This window comes from Sarcophilus harrisii, chromosome 1 (genome assembly GCF_902635505.1).
Source record: "Sarcophilus harrisii chromosome 1, mSarHar1.11, whole genome shotgun sequence".
Classification (NCBI taxonomy): domain Eukaryota; kingdom Metazoa; phylum Chordata; class Mammalia; order Dasyuromorphia; family Dasyuridae; genus Sarcophilus; species Sarcophilus harrisii.
The window spans coordinates 290007713-290032588 of NC_045426.1; the positions used below are offsets into that span (position 1 = coordinate 290007713).

At 34.3% G+C, this 24876-nt stretch overlaps 1 protein-coding gene across 5 annotated transcripts in view; it reads right to left on the reverse strand.

The window, feature by feature from the left end:
- The window catches only part of TRPM3 (transient receptor potential cation channel subfamily M member 3), a 617065-nt gene that overhangs the window by 211205 nt on the left and 380984 nt on the right, over positions 1-24876 (reverse strand). For all 5 annotated transcript variants that reach the window (XM_031943669.1, XM_031943675.1, XM_031943674.1 and 2 more), the window contains exon 8: positions 24092-24215. In XM_031943669.1, the coding sequence (XP_031799529.1) occupies positions 24092-24215 (124 nt within the window). The remainder of the gene's footprint in view (positions 1-24091; positions 24216-24876) is intronic.

Sequence of the window (24876 nt, forward strand, 5' to 3'; positions counted from 1 at the left end):
ATGCATATGTTTTGTACATAAAAAGCTGTAAAAAAACGAGAGATGTAAAGAGAGATGTTTGCCTTTAACAATCATCACTATCCTATCCTGCTTCTCTTTTGCTGCTTTTGACCAGCTTAAAAAAAAAAAAAGATAAATGTTAATATAAAATGTATGTTAAATAAGATCCAATAAGTTATCTAATAAGAGAAAGAATGGGGAAGGAGCAGAGCGGTAAGGCAGTATCGCGATTTAGTGAAGTTTGGTTGGGAACTTGGTGTTAGCTTTGAGTTCAGGCTGTGTTTGCAACACCATCTTCTTGATTAAGGGTATAACTTTATTTCCTTTGTAGAGGGTTTTATGTCACCATTTTGATTGCAGTTCAGAGTGTGATTCTAAATAGTTAGGATATTTGAATACCATAAACAACCACATAATGCAAAGCCAGTTGTTTGAATTAAAAACCAAACAAACACATGCTGCTTTGCAAATTGCCAGAGCCCAGACAATAAGAAGGGCAAATGAATGTTGGTTAGTGAAAAACTAAGGGTAATGACTGCTGTGAGGATTATGAATGGAGCAGGTTTGAATGAAGGAGGAATTTTAAAAATTACCATAAAGTAGCTCACCAGTAGGGTGGGGGTTGCTAACTGACTGGCTATCAACATAGTGATCAGTGACAGATCCAAGCCTGGAGCAAAGAAAATATTCTGAAGGAAGAAGCATCTATGAGGGAAGGAAGAGGGCAGAATGGAAAGATCACTAAATCTGGAGTAGAAGGTTTGGATTTGAAAGTGGTTTTTGCAATTTATATCTTACCTATGTTACCTGAGGCAAGTCTTTTTCTGTCTATTTGCCTTCAATAAAATATAAGCACATAGATAGCAGAAACTGTTTTGGTCTTTATTATTACATTATCAGTGCCTGAAACATATTAGTCACTTAATAAATGCTTGTGGAATTGAATTGAGTTGAATTATCCTCTCTAAAACTCAGTTTCTCATTTATAAAAGGGAAGCTAAAGTGACCTCTAAATATTCTTTTGGCTATTGGGAGTCCTAATGAGAAGAATAGGGAGGACTACGCAGCTACAACTGAGTCACAAAATCATCTTTCAACCATAAATCTTAGGAGTTTATTAAAAAAAAACTAAAAAAGGAATACTTTAAATGTCAAATAAAACATGAGAAACTAAGGGAAATGTTTAATATGAAAACTTAAGGAGAATGTGGGGAAGAGATGATGAGAAAAAAGGGGGGAAAGATTTTTGTGAGATAGAAAAATTTCCCAAAGGGATTTAATTGCCTTCATAACTCCCCTAAAAGGAACAAAGAAGTCTCTTCTTTGTTATAGATAAATAAGAAAGATAGACACTTAAGATAAATGACTGGAAGCAGAGGCTATCGGTAATAAGCCATTTTTAATATGTATATCTTTAATAATCATGAGTAATTTTTCCAAATCAAAGTTTAGGTTTAGTGAAGGCAGATAATAGATGAAAAGGAGGGGAAATAATAGAAGGGCCTTTACATGTTTGATGAATATATTCATTCATGAGGCTGGCATATCTAACAAGATAGACCATAAGTACCAATATAAGAAGAGATGTAGATAAATGAAGACATTTAAAAGATATAGGATTTTGTTGTCGAATGTGAACATGTGAGCAACTAATTCACAAACAAACCATATGAATAGAAAGGAGTTAGCAGGTTTGCTAACTCAAAAAGGAAGGAAAAGAAGAAAATGTGGAATTCAGCATGAATGGGTTAAAGGGCTTTACTCCAGGTAGACATTTAGACAAGGCTGGTCTTCCTTCTTCTTGATTCCCTAGCTGAAATATTTTTCCCCCTAAGCTGCTTGAATATTTTCATTTCTCTCTCTTTCCTTGTGAGAAATTTTATCAATTAGAGATTCACCAGGGATAATCTTTTTTCTTTTTAAAATTTAAATATCTATGGAAATGTTTTATCTCCCAGTGCTTTATACATTAATGTGAAATACTTCAATCAAATTGTTTTTGTCCCAACAGGAAAGCAAATGCTAAACTCATTCAGGGGTTTCCAGTTGCTTTTTTCTTATCCCTGACTTTGACTTTCAGTAAACTTCCTTATATCTTCTATCCAATCTGAAAAGAAACAGATTCTGGAGTTTTCCCATACATATAAAAATAAAATGAATTAATGAAATTCAATTAGATATTATAAGTATCTTTCAAATATTACCATACCCTCTTGATAAACTTCTCATTTAACTTTCATGAGGTTATCTCATATAATTTTCTTGAGTCTGGGAACTCTATAGCTAAATGAAGAAATGAGAATTTTTATTGGTGATTGCAAGTAGGACTGAGTGTAAATCCTAACTAACAGAACTAAGAACTCAGATCAGTATTATTGGTATTATAGCTGTAGCTGCATTCTGTATCCCAAACATCCCATACCTAAATTGATGAGTACTTGTAATACTTGATAACTTAGGAGAAAAGACTGGAAAGCATTATGCTGGAGACAAAAAGTATTGAAATAAAACAAAACAAAATAGCATTTCAAATTTTGGCTTTACCATGTGCTATTTGGATAACCCTAGATGAGTCACTTAAAATATCTGGGCTTCAGTTTCTTCATTTAAAAAAATGAAAATTATATTTTCTGGTCATATGAAGACGTACTCTAAATCACCACTGATCAGAGAAATGCAAATTAAGACAACTCTGAGGGACCACTATACACCCCTCAGATTGGCTAAGATGACAGGAAAAGACAATGACGAATATTGGAGGGGTTACAAGAAAACTAGGACACTGTTGCATTGTTGGTGAAGTTGTGAGTGGTCCAGCCATTCTGGAGAGCAGTTTGGAACTATGCCTAAGGTCTTATCGAACTGTGCATACCTTTTGATTCAGTAGTGTTTCTACTGGGCTTGTATCCCAAAGAGATCTTAAAGGAGGGAAAGGGACCCATATGTGCATAGGTGTTTGTGGTAGCCTTTTTTGTAGTGGCAAGAAACTGGAAACTGAGTGGATGCCCATCAAGTTATGGTATATGAACGTTATGGAATATTATTGTTCTATAAAAGAAATGATTAGCAGGATGATTTCAGAGAGGCCTGGAGAGATCTATATGAACTGATGCTAAGTGATATGAGCAGAATATGAGCAGAATATTGTATATGGCAACAACAAGATTATAAGATGATTAGTTCTGATGAATATGGCTTTTTTAAACAATGAGATGATTCAGGCTAGTGCCAATGGTCTTGTGATGAAGAGAGCTATCTACATCCAGAGAGAGGACTGTGGGAACTGAGTGTGGATCACAACATAACATTTTTACTTTTTGTTGTTTTTTGCTTTCATTTTATTTTTTCTCATTTTTTCCCTTTTTGATCTGATTTTTCTAATGCAGCAAGATAATTGTATAAATATGTATGCATATTTAACATGCATTTTTACCATGTTTAACATATATTGGATTACTTGCTATCTTGGGGAGAAGTGGGGGGAAGGAACAGGGAAATTAGAAAGGTTTTGCAAGGATTAATGTTGAAAAATTATCCTTGCATATCTTTTGAAAATTAAAAACCTTTAATAAAAAAAGAGAATTATAGTAAATGACCCCTAAGTGTTTCAAATTTAAATCTTTAAGATCCTATTTTATAACTTGAAATGCTGTTGGAAAATATGTCAATCCAAGTTTTTATTTCTGTACTAACTTGGAGAAGATCAGACATTCATTTTGGCATACAACCATCTTTCCTGGTATTGGTCCCATCTGTGTAGTGTGATATCAAGTCAGAACACATGAGATTGGGGGGGGGGGGCAGGAGGCAGTGCCTCTAGAAGTCTATGAAAAATTATGGTCTATTCATGTTTCTAGCAGTTCTTTTTACTGTGCAACTTTAGTAAAGTTTCTAGTAGCTATCAGAATGGTATATTCTTCATAGTGGAGAAAGTTTTGAAAGGCTTACAAATTTCTTAGAGGCTAAAAATTTAAAAATAGTGGCTAATCTAGGCTCTGTCTTATGCACACAGGAATTTATAATGGGTTCACAGCAGTGTAAGAAGGACGGTTATCTCTCTGAAATCTTATTCCTAAAATCAATACTGAGGAAGCACCTACTCTGTTCCAATATATCCCATTAGATGCTGGAATTATCCATATAATTCTGGTTGCAGAAATGTAACCTAGGAGAAGACAAGTAATAATCTTACCCTTTAGCATTTGTTCTTACTTAAATTTATTGGCTGAATAAATCCAAAAAATTGAGATGATCTGAAATGGGTTTGAAAACAGAAAATACCCTAAGGAATAAAATAGACAATGAAAGGGAATTTCTAAACCTAAATCAGAGTTAGGTCACCAATAGAGAAATTGCCCTTCATGACCAGGAAATCAAGCTGAAAATAGATTTAAACTGGAGTACACAAATTAGTTCTGGTGATATTATGTTCCAAAGAACTTTCTGAACTATGTGAACAATATTCTGGAGAGGAAGCCACAACTTATGTACTATAGTATCATACTTTGCAGTGACTAATAGTGACCACAGGATTATCAGAGCAATATTAAGTAGTTGTCTATGTGAGATTCCCATGCAATCAGTCTCCAATATAATGGGGAGACTATCACTACACAAGATCTGAAGGAACAAGGCTTCCGTTGACAGAAGAACATACCTCTACACAGGGGCCTTAGTTATAGATGCTCCTTTTGTGCCAATCCATCCTTATGTCCTGGCCCTATTTATTCCTCTCTTTGTATGTGACTTGATAATTCTTCCCAGAAGGATCCTCCTACTTAAATGTCATCCAGCTAAATATTCTTTGTGTGCAACTCTTACATGCATGTTCCTCAGGCATGTTCCTTCTCCCTATGTATTCTTGGAGAATAAACCCTAGGTTTACAGGGGAAATGTTTTTTTTGATACTTTTTATTATACTATTTCATGAAATTCCTTTCCTTTTAATTCTTTTCTTTGACTGAGTTGAAAAACTAAATACATGTGAACTACGGCTTTGAGTGGAAACAGATCTACAAAGCACTTCATCTAGGGAACTCATTATGTGAATTGGGAGATACCTTCAGATATGGTACCCCTCACATTTGAGAAATGCACCTTGCTTGTAAGAAACTTAGAATATAATGAAGGGATCATTCTAGGATTTAGTAAATCTATTTGGGCACACACTGACTACTTATTTAGTAAATCAGCTTCTCCCCTTCCCTCAAAGAACAAAATAAAACATTAATCTTTAAGTGTCACTTTTATTCTTTAGACAGAAGAGGAAACCATCAGGTTTCACTATTGCCTGTCAAATCCTTTGACATTTTAAAATCCAACAATTTTAAAGTTAATACTTTGAATTTCTTAAAATGTAGTCAAAAGTTATTGTATTAAGTATTAAGTTTCTATAAGAGTAGATATTATTATTCAGGGAATCTGACAACTAGAGACATTAAGATTTAAAATGCCTTTCCTCTGCCCACATGTAGAATTCTTTGTTATTTGGCTCTGATTAGCTGGTTTGGCAAGAAATTGTGCATAAGAAATCTTAACTTTCATTGCATGTTCTATGCCAAGGTGTCATTCTCCAATATTTGAACTACCAATTAGTCTGAATTTTATTAGAGAAATATATCCTAACTACTTTGCAGAAAGATGATGGAATTTGAATAATCTGTATGTAAGACTAAAGTAGATGGAACATTAGGGTCAGCAACATTCTAGGGAAGTTGAGGCATCATGTATGTACTCCTTTATATTTCCTTGGAATTCATATATTTTATAAACACTTGTTCTTAGAAAAATTTGCTCTTTTAAGAACAAAGAAGTAAATTGGTCAATGACCTGGAGGGATAATAATTATCATGTCAGCAGTTTAGTGAGTTGGAATTGATCAAATTCTATTACTTCCTGTTTTAAAACCAATAAATAATTAACATTCATTGAATATTCCATATATATTAAGCAAAATACTAGATTGAACTGGCTAAGGCCAAAATAGCTAGATAGAAAATTTTTCTTTTGCCATTCATATCTCTTCACTCTCAAAATTCCCAATGACTCATCTGGAACAGCTTTCTTGTGTCCATGCTTTATAGTTATCCCTCTGTCCTCTTCAATCCTGATATTGAATGTGTGTATGTGAGAGATTTCAGTGAGATACCCATTCTAGATTTTTTTTATTCATGTTTTAATCATATTTTTTATTCATGTTCATGTTCATTCATGTTCCATTCTTTATTCCTTATTATGTCACCAACTAAAAGGTACAAGCTTAAAATGTACTAATAAATTAATGAGTTAACCCTCTCAGGTACTTGTATTTGAGTGTCTCTGATTGTTCCAGATAAAAATGACTCCTCTTTCTGAAGTCTCTTATTTTTCTGATCTTGTGTTTTTTTTTTTAAATAGGCCTTCATATTTTCTTTTATTGATTGTATATGTTATCCCTTTTGTTAAAATATAAGTTTCTTGAGTTCATGGACTATCTTTTACTAATCTTTATATCTTAACATAGTGGCTTCCATAGACTAGGCATTTGATAATTTAAAATTTTAATTCGACAAATATTTAAGCACTTTTTATGTAAAGAGCACTGTGTTAGTGTTAGGCATTTAGGCTATGATGAGAGAAATAAAATAGTCCTTGCCCCCCAAAGGCTTACATTTTACTTTATTGCACTCAATAAATATTTGTTATAGAAACAAAATTATGTAAATTATTAGAATAACACTATACAGGCACTCAATAGGTATCTGACCTTCAGTCCTACTTTGGGAGTTTTAATAGTTATGTATTTGCTGGCAAATCTCTTCAAATCTCTGAATCTCAGTTTTCTCATCATAACTTCACAGCATAGAGTTGTTGTGAGGTTCAAATGAGATAATATATGTAAAGCATTTTATAAATCTAAAAGTGCTAGGAAAATGTTGGCCATTACTGTGATGTGAGGAATAAATGCATAATAATAAAATTTTGGATAGGTAGAGGTTTGGCAAAACTACATAGGTCAAATTCTGCTCTGCATACATTTAGGACCAATTCCAATACTAAGCATTAAGACTGACTTTATATATGATTTAACATTTTATATTAAATAAATATAATAGATGTAACATTCACCAAAATGATGTAGGTTATTTTATGATTCTAAGCTTAGGTATATAAAATCAAATCATGTTTTCTTCCTTTCAGATCATAAAATTTTTTTGTTAAAATAGCTGAATTTAAATCACATAACCAAATACTACATTTAAAAATAATGCATATGAATAAAGCTTTTAAAAAAGTCTAAGGTGCAATTTGATATTTTTTACACTAATAATCGACACTAATCAAAATTTAATTTAAACCTACATTTATCCTCAAATGTCTGATAAAGTATTGTTTTCTGGTGATTAACATATTCATATTTTTTGACCCAGAGATCCATTGCTAGATATATAGATACTCCAAGGAATTCAGCAATAAAAAGAGAGGTCTCATACATGTAAAAATGTTTATAACAACACTTTTTATAACAAGAAAGAATAGAAAACAAAGATGCCCATTGATTAGAAAAAGAAAACACTTTGAGGTATGCATGTGATTGAATAGTGGTATTCTATAAGAAATGATGAATCAAAAGAAGTGTAAGAAGGATAAGATAGATTGATATAAAGTGAAGAAAGTAGAAAACAATATGCACAATGACTATGAGAAAATGAAAAAGGTTACAAAAAGAAAGTAATTGAAACTCAGTATTTTGAAATTTATAATAATCAAATTTGGCTTCAAAGAAGAGATATAAGAATGCAAGTCTCTCTCTTTTGTGCCAAACTAGGGAACTCTGGGTGCAGAGCCCTGTTTATAATCTCTGGCTGGGTCAGTGGTTGCTTAATTCTGCTGGACTGATGTCTTTCCTCTCTCCTTCCTCCTTTATTCCTTGTTATAATGGAAGAGAAAGAATGATATAATGAAATAGAAAGGCTGATATAAAAACAAAAGATTAAAAAACAAAACAAAACAAAAAACAAACCCTGTTCCTTCCTAACTCTCTCTGAATACTATCATAGAATTAAACTGTTTCTGGTTAGTGTCTATGATTAAGTGAAAAAATGTCATATTGCACCTTAGACTTTTAAAAAAGCTTTATTCATATATATTATTTTTAAATATAGTGTTTGGTTATGTGATTGAAATTCAGCTGTTTTAACAAAAAAATATTTATGACCTGTAAGGAAGAAAACAGTAATTTAATTTTACATACCTCAGCTTAGAATCATAAAATAACCTACATTATCATGAATGTCACATCTATTATACTTGATGATATAAAATATTAAGGTATATATAAATTTTAATATTTTGCAATTCCAAGCTATTGAAATTCTAAAAATTTCTTTTTCGAATTTCAATAGCTTGGAATTGCAAAATATTTCTTTTTGACTGCTAGAAGATTTTTTTCAGTCACAGAGATGATAAACACACACACAAACACACATGCATACATGCACATACATGAATACACATCCATGATACTAGAATTAATCAAAAGGGGCAAAATTAGTTGGCTATTCTATTTTTATTTATTTGTTTACAAATTATTTCACATGTAGTTCTCTGCCAGTTTTCTCTCTTTTGCTTTTTTCCCCCCATATGGCAGAAATAGAGAGAACACCATATTGATTGATTGATTTCTGAGTCCAAAATTGTCTGTATTATCTCCTATATCTCAATACTTCTTGATATAAAAGAAAGAGTGTATATAGTTGTGTACATGTTGTCTCTTCTGATAGAATGTAAGCTCCTTGAGGGTGGGACTTTCATATGATAGACATTTACTGCAATCCTATCTATAAATACTTTTTTCCTTTAATTCCTGTGAAACTCTCACTATTTTACTTCAACAAATTGTTTAACTTTAGCTCATTCTCATGCTCCCTGAACTCTTAGGCTGGATAATAATATTTAATACTTTGTGTGTTACATTTGTTTCTTGCCTGTGTAATCATCTTCTATGAATGAGAAACAGCAACAGTAGCTAAGCTAATGAAAGTGGAGATAGGGAGAAAGACTATAATGTTGTAAAGGCAGCAAAATATATTTTAAAGTCATTTGGGCAGGATTCAAAGGTAATTTTCTTCATATCAGTCTTTTGACATGAATTCTGAGAAAGGGAGCTCCATCTCATTTCTCTTTTTTTCAACATTAGGCCACAAGATTTCTGAGAATGGACTACAAATTACATGCATGGCACCAAGTCACTCATCATCAGGCACCACACCACTCTGGAAGCTGCATGAGAGTTTAAAATAATAATGAGAAAGGTACTTGTATATGAAAATTATCAAAGCACTTTACAAATAAGCAAAGAGTAGGAAAATTACATATCAGGGAGGAAGACTCAGAATTTTTTCTGCAATACAAAATCAGGTCATAAGAAGATTAGAAATAATAGTGGCAGCTAAATGACAAAGTGGAGAGAGCACCTGCCCTGGAGTCAAGAGGACTTTACTTTAAATGTGGCCTCAGATATTTACTAGTTATGTGACCTTGGGCAAGTCAATTAACTTTGGTTGCCTCAAAAAAATTTGGCAATGAAGAAATGTGCACTGTTGATTTGTAACTTTCTTTTACAAGGGATTGGCAATTTACCAATTTAACAAAAAGATCAATAAGGAGATTAGTGGCAGAATAGGACTTGGAATTCCCTGGACTTGGAATCAAGGACCTATGAATTGAAATATAGCCTTAGACACTTTTGAATGGTCTGATCCTAGGCATATCACTTGAATTCTCTGTCTCAATTTCTTTATCTTTGAAAAGAGGAAAAAAGAAGTGGTACCTACTTTACAAGTTTGTTTTAGGATTTAATAGGAATGTTACTCAATTTTTTCAGTGATATTTGATTCCTTGTGATGCCACTGGGGTCTTGGCAAAGAAAATACCCACATTGACATCACTTTATCTATACTATATAAAGTAAACCCAATGAAAGTTGGGGTAGCAGTGTTTTCTGGGGATTCTCACCATCTTGGTCCATTCTTCTAAATGTTGATTTTCACACCAGTGAAGATTAAATAAGCTTCAACAGAGAAGATGAGCACTCCCTAAGGCAGCATAAAGCAAATGAATAGCAAGCTCATGCACCTTGGAAAGAATGTATCACATAGGTACAACAAAAGAGTTTTTAAAAGTATATTTTCTATTTTCCTGCTTTCACATACAGTAGCATTGTATTTTTTTTTCCTCTGGACTTTTCAGGAAACTGCCAAGTGAATTTTGGATATCTATAAAAACCCATGTAACAATCTTATTCTGTTACTCTGTTTACTCTAATTACACTTGTGTGCTAATCTCTCTGCTACAGCAGAGAATAGAGTCAATCAAAACAGTGCTAATACATAAGGATGGAAAACAAGTCATGGAGTATTAAGAGAAACAATACTCTACACTGGGCAGAGGTTTCCAATTTTCCTCAAAAGGGCTATTCTGTTCATGATCTCATTTGCTTCTCATCACAGCTCAATGAAGGTTAAGGAAGATATTATTAAGCCCATCCTCCAGCTATAAAAGAAATCAAGTGACTTAGCTTAGTTTATATACATTTGAGCATAGTTGGGGCCATATTGAGATCTTGTGGTGCCTTTTTGGGTGTTCTTTTTCTGTGGAATAGATTATTTTGAGGACAGGGAATATAATGGTAAAAGCAGCTGGGTGAGGAGGTAGTTTGAGCACTTAACTGGGAATCAGGAAGACTCGTTTTCATATCTTTAGATCTGGTATTACAGGTGTGTGACCCTGGGAAAGTCAGTTAAACTTGTTTGCATCAGTTTCTTCATTTGTAAAATGGGCTGGAGAAGGAAATGGCAAACTACTCCAATATCTTTGTCAAGTAAACCCCAAGTGGGGTCCAAAAAGTGTAATATAACTAAAATGATTCAAAAACAACAAGACCTTATACCTCTAGTGCCCAGCATAGTGTTTAATAGGTATAATAGGTATTTGATAAAATGCTTGGAGAAAGAAACCATGATGAAAATAAGGAATTTCCAGCCAAGATGGTGGAGAGGACACATACACCTATTTAAGCACCATCTTGCTCTCAGAATATTTTTTTCATGACAAGGCCTTGGAATTAGTGCTTGACTGAAAAAACCCACAAATAAGCACCAAAAGAAGATCCTCGAAATTCTCTAGAAAAGGTCTGTTTTTACTCACGGGCGGGGACAGTTAGATCAGGCAGACTGAAGGCAGGCAGTGAGAATACAGAAGGCAGCTCACACTGAGCAGACCTGAGGGGGGGTGGGGTGTTATCTCAGCCATTTCTGCGGGGAGAATTTTACCACAGTGTGGCTACTTTGCCCTGGCAGCAAGCCAGTAGATCAGCAGAGAAGCTATAAACACAGAGGGTAAAAACCATAATCCCAAAAAGCTAGGGTCTCTCAGGACCTGGCTATACCCACCTGGAATGACACAGCACACTCTCAGAGTGAAGATGCAGTGCAGTTATTGCTGTCCTGCTAGTGCCTCACTGCAGCCCCCTGCAGTCTGTAGAGGAAGCACGATAATACCAACCAGGCGCCCCTCCCCAACCCCCCCAAAAAGCAGACTGCATATGTTTTTTTTTTTGTTTGTTTGTTTTCTTTGATTCTTCTTTGACAAAATGAGTAAAAAATTAAAACGGGCTCTAACTATTGATAACTTCCAAAAGGATAGAGAGCAGACTTTAAATCAGGGGTCTGCAAACTTTTTAAAGAGGGGGCCAGTTCACTGTCCCTCAGACTGTTAGAGGGCTGGACTATAGTAAAAACAAAAACTTTGCTTTGTGGGTCTTTAAATAAAGAAACTTCATAGTCCCTGGGTGAGGGGAATAACCGTCCTCTGCTGCCGCATCTGGCCCATGGGCCATAGTTTGAGGACCCCTACTTTAAACCCTGAGGAAACTAAAAACAGACTGTCTCCAGATGAATTCCCTAAAGGGGGATATGATCTGATCCTCAACACACAAGACTTATAGAAGAAATTAAAAAGGCTCTCACAAGAGAGCTAGAAGAAAAATGGGAAAAGGAAAGGGAAGCTTGTCAAGAGAGTCTGGATAAGTCATCCCACTCATTTAAACATAGAGTGGATAAAGAAATCAAATCCTTGAAAAACAGAATTAGTGAATTGGAAGAGGTAAACAATTCCAAGGAAAACAGAATTAGTGAATTGGAAAAAGAAAATAGCTCTCTAAAAAAAAATTGGTGAAATGGAAAAAAATTCCATAGAACAAAACAACTCACTTAAAAACTCAATTGGACAATTAGAAAAAGATATAAAAAAATGACTGAAGAAAATAATTCATTAAAAATCAGAATTGAACAAATGGAATTGAATGACTTGAAGAAACACCAAGAATCAGTTAAGCAAAACCAAAAAAAATGAAACAATGAAAAAAATGTCAAATACCTTCTTGGAAAACAACAGACCTGGAAAATAGATCTAGGAGAGATAAGCTGAGAATTATTGGACTCCCTGAAAAATATGATGAAAAAAAGAGCCTGGATACAATTTTTCAGGAAATTATCAAAGAGAACTGCCCAGATGTTATAGAAACAGAGGGTAAATTAGACATTGAAAGAATTCATCATGAAATTATTAATAAATTAGAGGAACACAGGATAGTTTACCTCTCAGACCTGTGGAAGGGGAAGGAATTTATGACCAAACAAGAACTAGATCACAAAGAAGAACTGATCACAAAACAGAAAATTTCGACTATATCAAATTTAAAAGTTTTCGTATAAACAAAACTAATGCAGACAAGATTAGAAGGGAAGCAATAAACTGGGAAAATATTTTTACAGTCAAAGGTTCTGATAGAGGCCTCATTTCCAAAATATATAGAGAATTAACTCTAATTTATAAAAAATCAAGCCATTCTCCAATTGAAAAATGGTCAAAGGATATGAACAGACAATTCTCAGGTGAAGAAATTGAAACTATTTCTAGTCATATGAAAACATGCTCGAGGTCATTGTTAATCAGATAAATGCAAATTAAGACATTTCTAAGATACCACTACACACCTGTCAGATTGGCTAAGATGACAGGAAAAAATAATGATGATTGTTGGAGGGGATGTGGGAAAACTGGGACATTGATGCATTGTTGGTGGAGTTGTGAACGAATCCAACCATTCTGGAGAGTAGTTTGGAACTATGCTCAAAAAGTTATCAAACTGTGCATACACTTTGATCCAGCAGTGTTACTACTGGGCTTATATCCCAAAGAGATTATAAAGAAGGGAAAGGGACCTGTATGTGCATGAATGTTTGTGGCAGCTCTTTTTGTAGTGGCTAGAAACTGGAAACTGAATGGATGCCCATCAGTTGGAGAATGGCTGAATAAATTGTGGTATATGAATATTATGGAATATTATTGTTCTGTAAGAAATGACCAACAGGATGATTTCAGAAAGGCCTGGAGAGACTTACACGAACTGATGCTGAGTGAAATGAGCAGAACCAGGAGATCATTATAGACTTCAACAACAATACTATATGATGACCAGTTCTGATGGACCTGGCCATCCTCAGCAATGAGATCAACCAAATCATTTCCAATGGAGCAGTAATGAACTGAACCAGCTATGCCCAGAGAAAGAACTCTGGGTGATGACTAAAAACCATTATATTGAATTCCCAATCCCTATATTTATGCCCACCTGCATTTTGGATTTCCTTCACAAGCTAATTGTACAATATTTCAGAGTCTGATTCTTTTTGTACAGCAAAATAACGGTTTGGTCATGTATACTTATTGTGTATCTAATTTATATTTTAATATATTTAACATCTACTGGTCATTCTGCCATCTGGGGGAGGGGTTGGGGGGGTAAGAGGTGAAAAATTGGAACAAGAGGTTTGGCAATTGTTAATGCTGTAAAGTTACCCATGTATATAACCTGTAAATAAAAGGCTATTAAATTAAAAAAAAAAAAAGAATTCATCCATCACCTATCAAAAGGGACCCTAAAATCAAAACTCCAAGAAATATTGTGGCTAAATTCCAAAGCTATCAGACCAAGGAAAAAATATTACAAGCTGCTAGAAAAAATCAATTAAAATGTAGAGGAGCCGCAATAAGGATTACTCAGGATCTAGCAGCATACACATTAAAGGATCAAAGGGCCTGGAATCTGATATTCCAAAAGGCTAAGGAACTTGGTGTGCAGCCAAGAATTACCCAGCCAAAATGAGCATTTTGTTTCCAGGGAAGAAGATGGACATTCAATGAAATTGAATTTCATCTATTTCTGATGAAAAAACCGGAACTAAAGTGGGGGTACTACATCTCACAAAGAGGCAAAAGAAACCTATTATATCTGAGAGAAAGAATGGAGGGGCATGAACATAGTGTGTATCTTACTCTCATCAGAACTGGCTTAAAGAGAAAAATTTTAGATATATTTAATTTACAGTGAAACTTCTCCCACCTCATTGAAAAGTGAAAGGGGAAACGTGAAAAGGGAAGGAGTAAGCTAAGCAGAAGGGAATAGAGAAATTGTGAGGAAAGGGGGTAAGATAGGAAGAGGAACTCTAAGGTGGGGATAGGGATAATAAAAAAGGAGGACTGTGAGAAGCAAGAGGTGCTCACAAATTTAATACTGGGAAGGGGGATAAGAGGGAAGGAAAAGAAAAAAGCATAAGGAGGGGTTAACAAGATGGCAAATAATACAGAATTGGTCATTTTAACCATAAATGTGAATGGAATAAACTCCCCCATAAAGAGGAAGTGGTTAGCAAGACTGGATTAAAAGCCAGATTCCTACAATATGTTGTTTACAGGAAATACACCTGAAGCAGGGAGATACATACAGAGTAAAGGTAAAAGGCTGGAGCAGAATCTACTATGCTTCAGGTGAAGTCAAAAAAGCAGGGGTAGCCATCCTGATCTCATCAAGCAAAAGCAAAAATTGATCTAATTAAAAGAGATAAGGAAGGGCACTATATCTTGCTAAAGGGTAGCATAGATAATGAAGCAGTATCAATATTAAACATATATGCACCAAGTGCTATAGCAGTTAGATTCTTAAAAGAGAAATTAAGAGATCTGCAAGAAGAAATAAACAGCAAAACTATAATAGTGGGAGATCTCAACCTTGCACTCTCATAATTAGATAAATCCAACCACAAAATAAGTAAGAAAGAAGGCAGAGAGGTAAATTGAATACTAGAAAAGTTAGATATGATAGATCTTTGGAGAAAACTAAATGGAGACAGAAAGGAGTACACTTTCTTCTCAGCAGTTCATTGAACCTATACAAAAACTGACCATATATTAGGACATAAAAACCTCAAATTCAAATGCAGTAAGGCAGAAATAGCAAATGCATCTTTATCAGATCATGATGCAGTGAAAATTACATTCAATAAAAACCCCGGCAAAAAAAGACCAAAAAATAATTGAAAACTAATAATCTCATACTAAAGAATAATTGGGTGAAACAGCAAATCATAGACATAATTAATAACTTCACCAAGAAGATGACAATAATGAGATGTCATATCAAAATATGTGGGATGCAGCCAAAGCAGTAATAAGGGGAAATTTCATATCTCTAGAGGCCTATTTGCATAAAATAGAAAAAAGAGAAGATCAATGAATTGGGCTTGCAACTAAAAATGCTAGAAAAGGAACAAATTAAAAATACCCAGTCGAACATTAAACTTGAAATTCTAAAAATAAAAGGAGAGATTAATAAAACTGAAAGTAAAAAAACTATTAAATTAATTAATAAAACTAAGATTTGGTTCTATGAAAAAAACAACAAAACAGATAAATCCTTAGTAAAATCTGATTTTAAAACTGAAAGAAGAAAATCAAATTGCTAGTCTTAAAAATGAAAAGGGAGAACTCACCACTAATGAAGAGGAAATAAGGGCAATAATTAGAAGTTACTTTGCCCAACTTTATGCCAACAAATTTGATAACTTAATTGAAATGGAAGAATACCTTCAAAAATATAGCTTGCCCAAATTAACAGAGGAAGACGTAAATTGTTTAAACAGTACCATCTTAGAAAAAGAAATAGAACAAGCTATTAATCAACTCCCTAAGAAAAAATTCCCAGGACCAGATGGATTTACATATGAATTCTACCAGACTTTAAAAGAACAATTGACTCCAGTGCTATGTAAACTATTTGAAAAAATAGGGATTGAAGGAGTACTACCAAATTTCTTTTATGACACAGACATGGTACTGATACCTAAACCAGTAGGTTGAAAATAGAGAAAGAAAAGTATAGACCAATCTCCCTAATGAATATTGATGCAAAAATCTTAAATAAAATCTTAGCAAAACGATTATAGAAAATCATCCCCAGGATAATACACCATGACCAAGAAGGATTTATACCAGGAATGCAGAGCTGGTTCAATGTTAGGAAAAGTATTAGCAATAACCAAATTAACAAAAACCATATGATCATCTCAATAGATGCAGAAAAAGCATTTGATAAATCCAACATCCATTCCTAATAAAAACATTTGAGAGTATAGGAATAAATGGATTTTCCTTAAAATAGTCAGGAGCATATATTTAAAACTATCAGTAAGCATCAAATGTAATGGGGATAAACTGGAACCATTCCCAGTAAGATCAGGAGTGAAACAAGGTTGCCTACTATCACTATTGTTATTCAATATTGCATTAGAAATGCTAGCCTTGGCAATAAGAATTGAGAGAGAGATTAAAAGAATTAAAGTAGGTAATGAGGAAACCAAATTATCACCCTTTGCAGATGATATGATGGTATACTTAGAGAACTCCAGAGATTCTACTAAAAAGCTATTAGAAATAATTCACAACTTTAGCAAAGTTGCAGGATACAAAATAAATCCACATAAATCCTTAGCATTTTTATACATCACAACAAAATCCAACAGCAAGAGATACAAAGAAAAATTCCATTCAAAATAACTGTTGATGAGCATAAAATATTTGGGAATCTATCTACCAAAGGAAAGTCAGGAATTATATGAGCAAAATTAAACTAACACTTTCCACACAAAGTCATATTTAAATAATTGGAAAAATATTAAGTGCTCTTGGATAGACTGAGCAAATATAATAAAGATGACAATATTACCTAAACTAATTTATTTAGTGCTATACCAATCAGACTCCCAAGAAAATATTTTAATGACCTAGAAAAAATAACAACAAAATTCATAACAAAGAACAAAAGTTCAAGAATTTCAAGGGAATAAATGAAAAAAAAAATCAAATGAAGGGGGCCTAGCTGTACCTGATCTAAAACTATATTTTAAAGCAGCAGTCACCAAAACCATTTGGTATTGGCTAAGAAATAGATTAGTTGATCAATGGAATAGGTTAGGTTCACAGGAAAAAATAATTAACAACTATAGCAATCTAGTGTTTGACAAACCCAAAGATACCAACGTTTCCAATAAGAACTCACTATTTGACAAAAACTGCTGGGAAAATTGGAAATTAGTATGGCAGAAATTAGCCATGGACCCACATTTAACACTGTACACCAAGATTAAAATGGGTCCATGATTTAGGCATGAAGAACGAGATTATAAATAAATTAGAGGAACATAAGGATAGTTTACCTCTCAGACTTTGGAGGAGGAAGGAATTTGTGACCAAAGAAGAACTAGAGATCAGTACTGATCACAAAATATAAAATTTTTATTATATAAAATTAAAAAGCCTTTGTACAAACAAAACTAATGGAAACAAGATTAGAAGGGAAACAATAAACTAGGAAAACATTTTTACAGTTAAAGGTTCTGATAAAAGCCTTATTTCCAAAATATATAGAGAATTGACTCTAATTTATAAGAAATCAAGCCATTCTCCAATTGATAAATGGTCAAAAGATATGAACAGACAATTTTCAGATGATGAAATTTAAACTATTTCTATTCATATGAAAGGATGTTCCAAATCACTATTGATCAGAGAAATGTAAATTAAGACAACTCTGAGATACCACTCAGATACCACTAAGATACTGTAGTATCTTAGCCTGTCAGATTGGCTAAGATGACAGGAAAAAATAATGATGAATGTGGGAAGGAATGCGGGAAAACTGGGACACTGATGCATTGCTGGTGGTGTTGTAAACAAATCCAACCATTCTGGAGAGCAATCTGGAATTATGCCCAAAAAGTTATCAAACTGTGCATACCCTTTGATCCAGCAGTGTTACTACTGGGCTTATACTGGGCTTATATCTCAAAGAGATACTAAAGAAGGGAAAGGGACCTGCTTGTGCCACAATGTTTGTGGAAGTCCTTTTTGTAGTGGCTAGAAATTGGAAAATGAATGGATGCCCATCACTTGGAGAATGGTTGGGTAAATTGTGGTATATGAATGGTATGAAATATTATTATTCTGTAAGAAATGACCAGCAGGATGAATACAGAGAGACTGAAAAGACTTACATGAACTAATGCTGAGTGAAATGAGCAGAACTAGGAGATCACTATATACTTCAACAATAATATTGTATGAGGATCAATTCTGATGGAAGTGGATGTCTTCGACAAAGAGATCTAATTCAGTTCCAATTGATCAATGATGGACAGAATCAGCTACACCCAGAGAAGTTAACACTGGGAAATGAATGTGGACTACTTGCGTTTTTGTTTTTCTTCCCAGGTTATTTTTACCTTCTGAATCCAATTCTTGTGCAACAAGAGAACTGTATGGTTCTGCACACATATATTGTATCTAGGATGTACTATAACATATTTAACATATATAAAACTGCCTGCTATCTAGGGTAAAGGGTGGAGGGAGGGAAGGAAAAAGTCAGAACAGAAGTGAGTGCAAGGGATAATGTTGTAAAAAATTATTTAGGCATATGTTCTGGTAATAAAAAGTTATAATAATTAAAAAAAAAAGAAATCATGATAATGAAACACCTAAATGACCCCAGAATATCTCACTGATACACTGATTACATGCAAGATAACATAATTAACCTTTATTCAAGATTTCAGAATTTTTACCTTAGATTTTAGGTAGATACATTAGTGATCCTGAGACTATTGTTCTAACAATCTGTCTCAATGATTTCAAGTCTTTTGTCCTTAGAATAGTCCTACAAACATTACTGTCTATTGGTCAATGATAACCAAATTCTTGAGACCACTCCTTGGTTCTATCTCTAGGCCATAAAATTAGCATATCAATGACACAAACTGGATAAATTTGTCTCTTTGCTTCTGTTTCTTTGCTAAATTCTCTTGGTTTAATTTAGACTGCTTCAATTGGCATTACAATTACAATACACTGTTCCCCTTGATTTGGATATCTGTTTAAGCCTGCAAATTCTTCTGAGATACTTCAAGACACACTGATCTTTGACCCCCAATCTTTTGAGGTCCCTTCCCAACCTCAACATGTAGAAATATGTTTAGAAGAATTGCACACATTTAACCTATATTGGATTGCTTGCTATCTTGGGGAGGAAGAAAAAAATGGAACATGAGGTTTTGCAAAGATGAATGTTGAAAACTATCCTTGCATGTATTTGAAAAAATAAAATTCTATTTTAAAAAGTACTCAAGGCTGGTATTTCTTCATTTCCATTCTTTCTCCCAACCTTTTCATGCTTAAATGGAAAACTAATGAGATGTTTTATTAGGTCAGTATTAAGGAGAAGATAAAGTGCATGATTTGGAGTAAGGAAAACTTGGGTTCAGATTTTGCCTGTGATACTTAGAAACTGTGTGACCATGGATAATTTATTTATATTTTGAAATTTTATTTATTTATAATTTTGAAATTTAAGTTTTCTCATCTGTAAAACAGTCCTACTAATATTTACCTGCTTCACAGAATTGTGAGGCTCAAAAGAAATAAGGCATAAAAGTACAAATATTACTAAGGCTTTTTGTGATTTGAGAGGGAAACTTGTATAATGTTCTCGGTGGTTTTCTGTAGGTCTTGGGAGCAGCCTTTGTTTCAGTTCAGTAATCACCACAAGAATATCCAGGTGTTAAAGTCCAAATCCTTTATTGTTTCCTTTGTTTGGGGCTTGGCTGGCTTTCTTAAAAGCCTTCTGGAGTTTTGGTTTCAGTGGAGAAGCTAAGGAGGACAGATCTGCCACCACAGTGCTGATGAAGATGGAAATGAATCTCTCTCTCCTTAGCTCTGAGAACTTGAGCTCCTACCTCCAGTCTGCTTGTCTTCTCTTCTCTGATTCTCTCTCAGAGCCTCTCAGTCCCCCAGGAGAGCCACCAGGAGCCTGACTGTAGGTGGAATGAATCTTGTCCAGTCCTTGCTGGCTCCATAATCATAGGTGTGAATCTTGTGGAACTATATTAAGTACTAAGTACATGTACTGAACTAAAGAACTATTAAGCACCATGCTAAACTAGATAACCATTGTCTTAATCAATTTCACTGATTTAACACCTTGCAAGAATCCTTGTTTCAAGTTCAGAGTTCTGGCGCATAACAAGCTTACATGATAGAAGTCATTTTCATATATGTTTGAGGTATCCTGATGTTTCTGCACTCTTAATTTGATCTTTCTGAATTAGTCAAATATGAATGGAATTGTTGAACCTGGAATAAAAAAATCATAGCCACCCCTTCTTTCTTGCCATTAGGACTGGAAATTGAATTTAAAAAAGAACACAGGAAAAACCCTGAAGCTCTGACCACTTCTACATACCATCCTGTCATAAATTCCAAGTGCATTATCTTGATCTTTGCTAGGATAATTCCCCCTCCTTTTAAATAATGCCCCTCACCTCTCTGTCTCCTGCCCTTGGCCTTCTTATCTTGATTCTATCCTGTCAGGATTAAGTTATGATTCTTTCTTGGAATTATGGCTTGTCAATCTTCCCAGTGTTCTTGCCCCCATTATCTGCCTTTGTTTTCCCTATAAGATTGTATACTCAGATTATGTATTCTGTTTGCAAACCCTAGTTAGCTAAAACTCTATATAAGTTCCCTGCCTTGGTTTATTTGCACTGAATGCTTTGGAATGAGTCCCATGAGGTCAGCAAGCTTAAACTCTTCACAGTAGAGATTAAAATAATCAATCTCTTGCTTGTGTCGTTTCTCTGGTATTACAGAACAAATAACTAAATTAATTATATTTCCTCCATCAGCATGGCTTTATCTTAATAGACAGTGAACTCCACAACAGAAACTGTGTCATATTCAGATGATATAGCTTTCCCCAACACCTATAACAATTATTCTAAACACTTTAAGTACTTAGAAAATGTTTACTGAATTAAACCAAATCCCTGAATTTGTTTCTAAACTAGTTTGGTCTTAAGAGCCCCACTGAGGGAGAAAGGAATCATTCCTTTTACACTGGACGTAAATGATTCACCATTGGGAAAGAAAATGCAATCTCAAAGCTAAAATCAAGTTAACAGAAGCATGGTTTACTAGAAAAAAAGAATACCCATTTTGCTGCTTGAATTTGTTATTTGAAGTTTATTTGTTTATTGTATTTGTCATAACTCTTTAAGCACTACTACAAATATTTGATGAAAAAGACTGAACAAGAAATAACACAGTAAGTTCAAAGGAAAATGGAAGGAACCAGCTTGTACCAGGGAGATTATGAGCTCAACTGGCAAAACATGTAGATGTGGCAACATTTACAATAGTGCTAAGCTTGACTTTGTGCCTACCAAGAGGTGGGGCCAAGAAAGCTACCCCTGATTTTTGGTTATTTCCAGAGGCTCTCTTTCTCTCTTAACAGTACCAAAATGATACCTCTCATGCTTGTCACAAACAAATTGCCCTGGATCATGCTATTTCTTGCCTTCTGGTAAGGATGAAGATAGGAGTTGGAATCAAAAAGAAGATTGAACTAGGCATTAATTTCAGTGAGGAAGGAAAAAGAATTATGGAATTATGGAATTCTTAATAGTTGACAGCCACCAGAATCTGGACTGAGTAATAAAATTTGGACGGTGTGAACTTCAAAAGAGATGTTGCTGAGTGATAATGGTAGAGAGAAAATCTGGAAGTAGCAATGGGGATCATCTACTTTTCCTCAGTGACCAAGTAGTAGAGATATATGGGGAAAGGAGTTATATTGGAAAACTGGTCAGACAGTCTCTCCTGGACATATATCCTAGACTCCTGGACATATCCTGCTGTTCATGCCTATCATGAGGCAAGCATTCTGGTGACTCACAGAATACAACACTGCCTTCCAGGATTTTGAAGGACTAAGAATCTTCTAATCACTTGCCTTCCATAGTAGACCTGTCCCCATCCACTTATCACTTGTTTGGACTCATTCCTCAAAAGTTAACATAGTTTCACTCCTATCACTCTCCTTGTTCCTGTAACACTGAGCCTCCATTTGTCAAAGAGCAAACCTCTTGTTCTGTCCCAGTTCTGACCTCTCTCAATTCCATCCATCTTAATCCTAAATCCTCAACATCCCATTTAAGATATTCTTGCTCCTTTCCTTTGTGTCCTCTAGAGTGCCTGATCCATAATTACCAAAGCTCCCCTCATTTTAAATTTCTCTTTTAGATCTTCTATCTGTAAGCACTCACTGAGACACTGTTCTCTTCTGATAACTCTGACTCTCTGGCCAGTCTTCTAATATAATCTTCCCCCTCATATATCTCTACTTTTTGGTCACTGAGGGAAAATAGATGATCCCCATCACTACTTCCAGACTTTCTCTCTACCATGTCACTCAGCAACATCTCTTTTGAAGTTCACACCATCTAAATTTTATTACTCAATCTAGATTGAGTGGTGGCTGTTAACTATAACTATGGAACTATTAACTATTAACATGGAATTCTTTTCCCCTCCTCACTGCATTAGTGCCTAGTTCACAATCATCTATTTGATTCCAACTCCTGTCCTCATACTAGAAACTTTCAAAATATATCTGATACCCTTAATACCCTAATTATTTATTTCCCCAAACACCTTAGTTTTCATTATTTACTTTTCTGTTCAACCTCAGCTACGTACAAGGATGGTAATAACTATAATCTTGACATTACAATACATGTTTCACTTCCATGTATATTGACCCCCAAATCCCTTTATGTGATCATCCCATTATTCCATACTCTTTATGATTCCTGATTTACTCATTTATTTATTTATTTTTTGCTGAGGCAATTGGGGTTAAGTGACTTTCCCAGAGTCACATAGCCAGGAAGTGTTAAGTGTCTGAGATCAGATTTGAACTCAGGTCCTCTTGACTTCAGGATTTGCGATCTATCCACTGCTCTACCTAGCTGCCCCTCTGATTCTTTTCTTCATCTTTATTGTGAACACCAATAAATACATCTCTCAGTAGATTCCTAGGCTATTATCCTTGTTCTGGCCTTCTCAATCTTGACCCTTTGGCAATCCCCTTTTACTTTACAATATCCTCTATTCTCAAATGTCTTGCCCCTTTGGTTATTACATTTTTCCAACCCTCAATCCAATATTACTCTTTGCTCTTATGATACTGAATGGTGTTAGAGAAAATCATGAAGCTACTAAATAGACATCTCTATCTAATCTCAACTGGACCCTTACTTCAAGGCAATCATTTACTTCTGCCTAATCGGTTATCTATCTAACTCACTATAATGGCTCTCCCAGACCTTCCTTTTTGTTTTTAAACCTCCCATGGGGCCCTTTCAGTTGCCTCTCCTAGGTGAGGATTTCACTTTTAAGTTCATCAAAAAAAATTAAAGCCATTCAATCAAGACTTTCTTCTCTTTTCTCCATCTTATATCTCCCAACATCACTACTCACTATCTTTTACCTTACTTAGAATGCAAATTTCTTGATGATAGATTGTTATTGCTTTTTATCTGTATCCTATTGCTTAGAAAAATGCTTGGCACAAAATAAGCCTTAATGAATGTTTCAATGATTGAACAAAATAAGTCACCACATAAGGCAGAATGAGAGAGAAAGCCTCTACATATCTAGAACTAGAGTCATAAGTAGGGATTCTTTCCCCTGAGACAAATTCACTGATAAGGTTGGTTGGTGTTAAACATAGTTGAACAGTTGAACATGGATAATAAGTTATATTATGTGGACTTGTCCCATCCTAATTAGAATTTGGTCCAGGGTCCTATTCACTTACCAATTCCTTCTTTTTCATGCATTCCATGAGTATTATGAAAAGATGCTGAGCTTGAGTTCGAGTATAGGTGAATGTTTTCTGGATGGTAACTAGCAATTGATCCCTCAAAGACTCATTAATGAGGCTGAAAAGCAAAAGAAATATAAAAATGTACATATAACATAGGCTTAACATCAAATTCATGACTATACATAAAGAACTAAAAGATCAGCTACTTTTTTCAAGGAAGGGGAAAAATATAAATTTGGAGGACAGTGATGGGAAAACCAAATTTGTTCAGTGGAAAACAATGTACTGTCTTTGAAGTAACCTTTGAGATTTGATTTCAAATCCAGACTGTCCATGGGTTGACAGAAAACTGTTTCTGGTTTTCAGTTATGAAGATTTCTCAACTAAAATATACATAGGGATTTTCCATTTAGATTTTGATTTTAGCTGGAATCTTTGCTTGAGTGGAACACATCAGTGTGTCAGCTGGGTTAGGAAAACTCGTTTTGTTTCTGTTTTTGTTTTTTAAACTCATAATGCTTATGTCTAATAAGAATCTTTTGGTGATAGGATAGTGCCTAAAGTTATTTAAATGAAGAACAAAGGTGTTTCTCAGGCAGGCCATTGGCAAAATTGTTTATAGAAAATTTTTAATATGGGATCTATGTTTGTTTTTTAAAAAAATTATAACTATTACATTGAATTAATTTTCTTTGTAATCCTGTGTATTTTATTTTGTGCATTAGCAAAATTATTTTGTAAAGAGGTCATCAGCATGATAGAGATGTGGCCAGTCA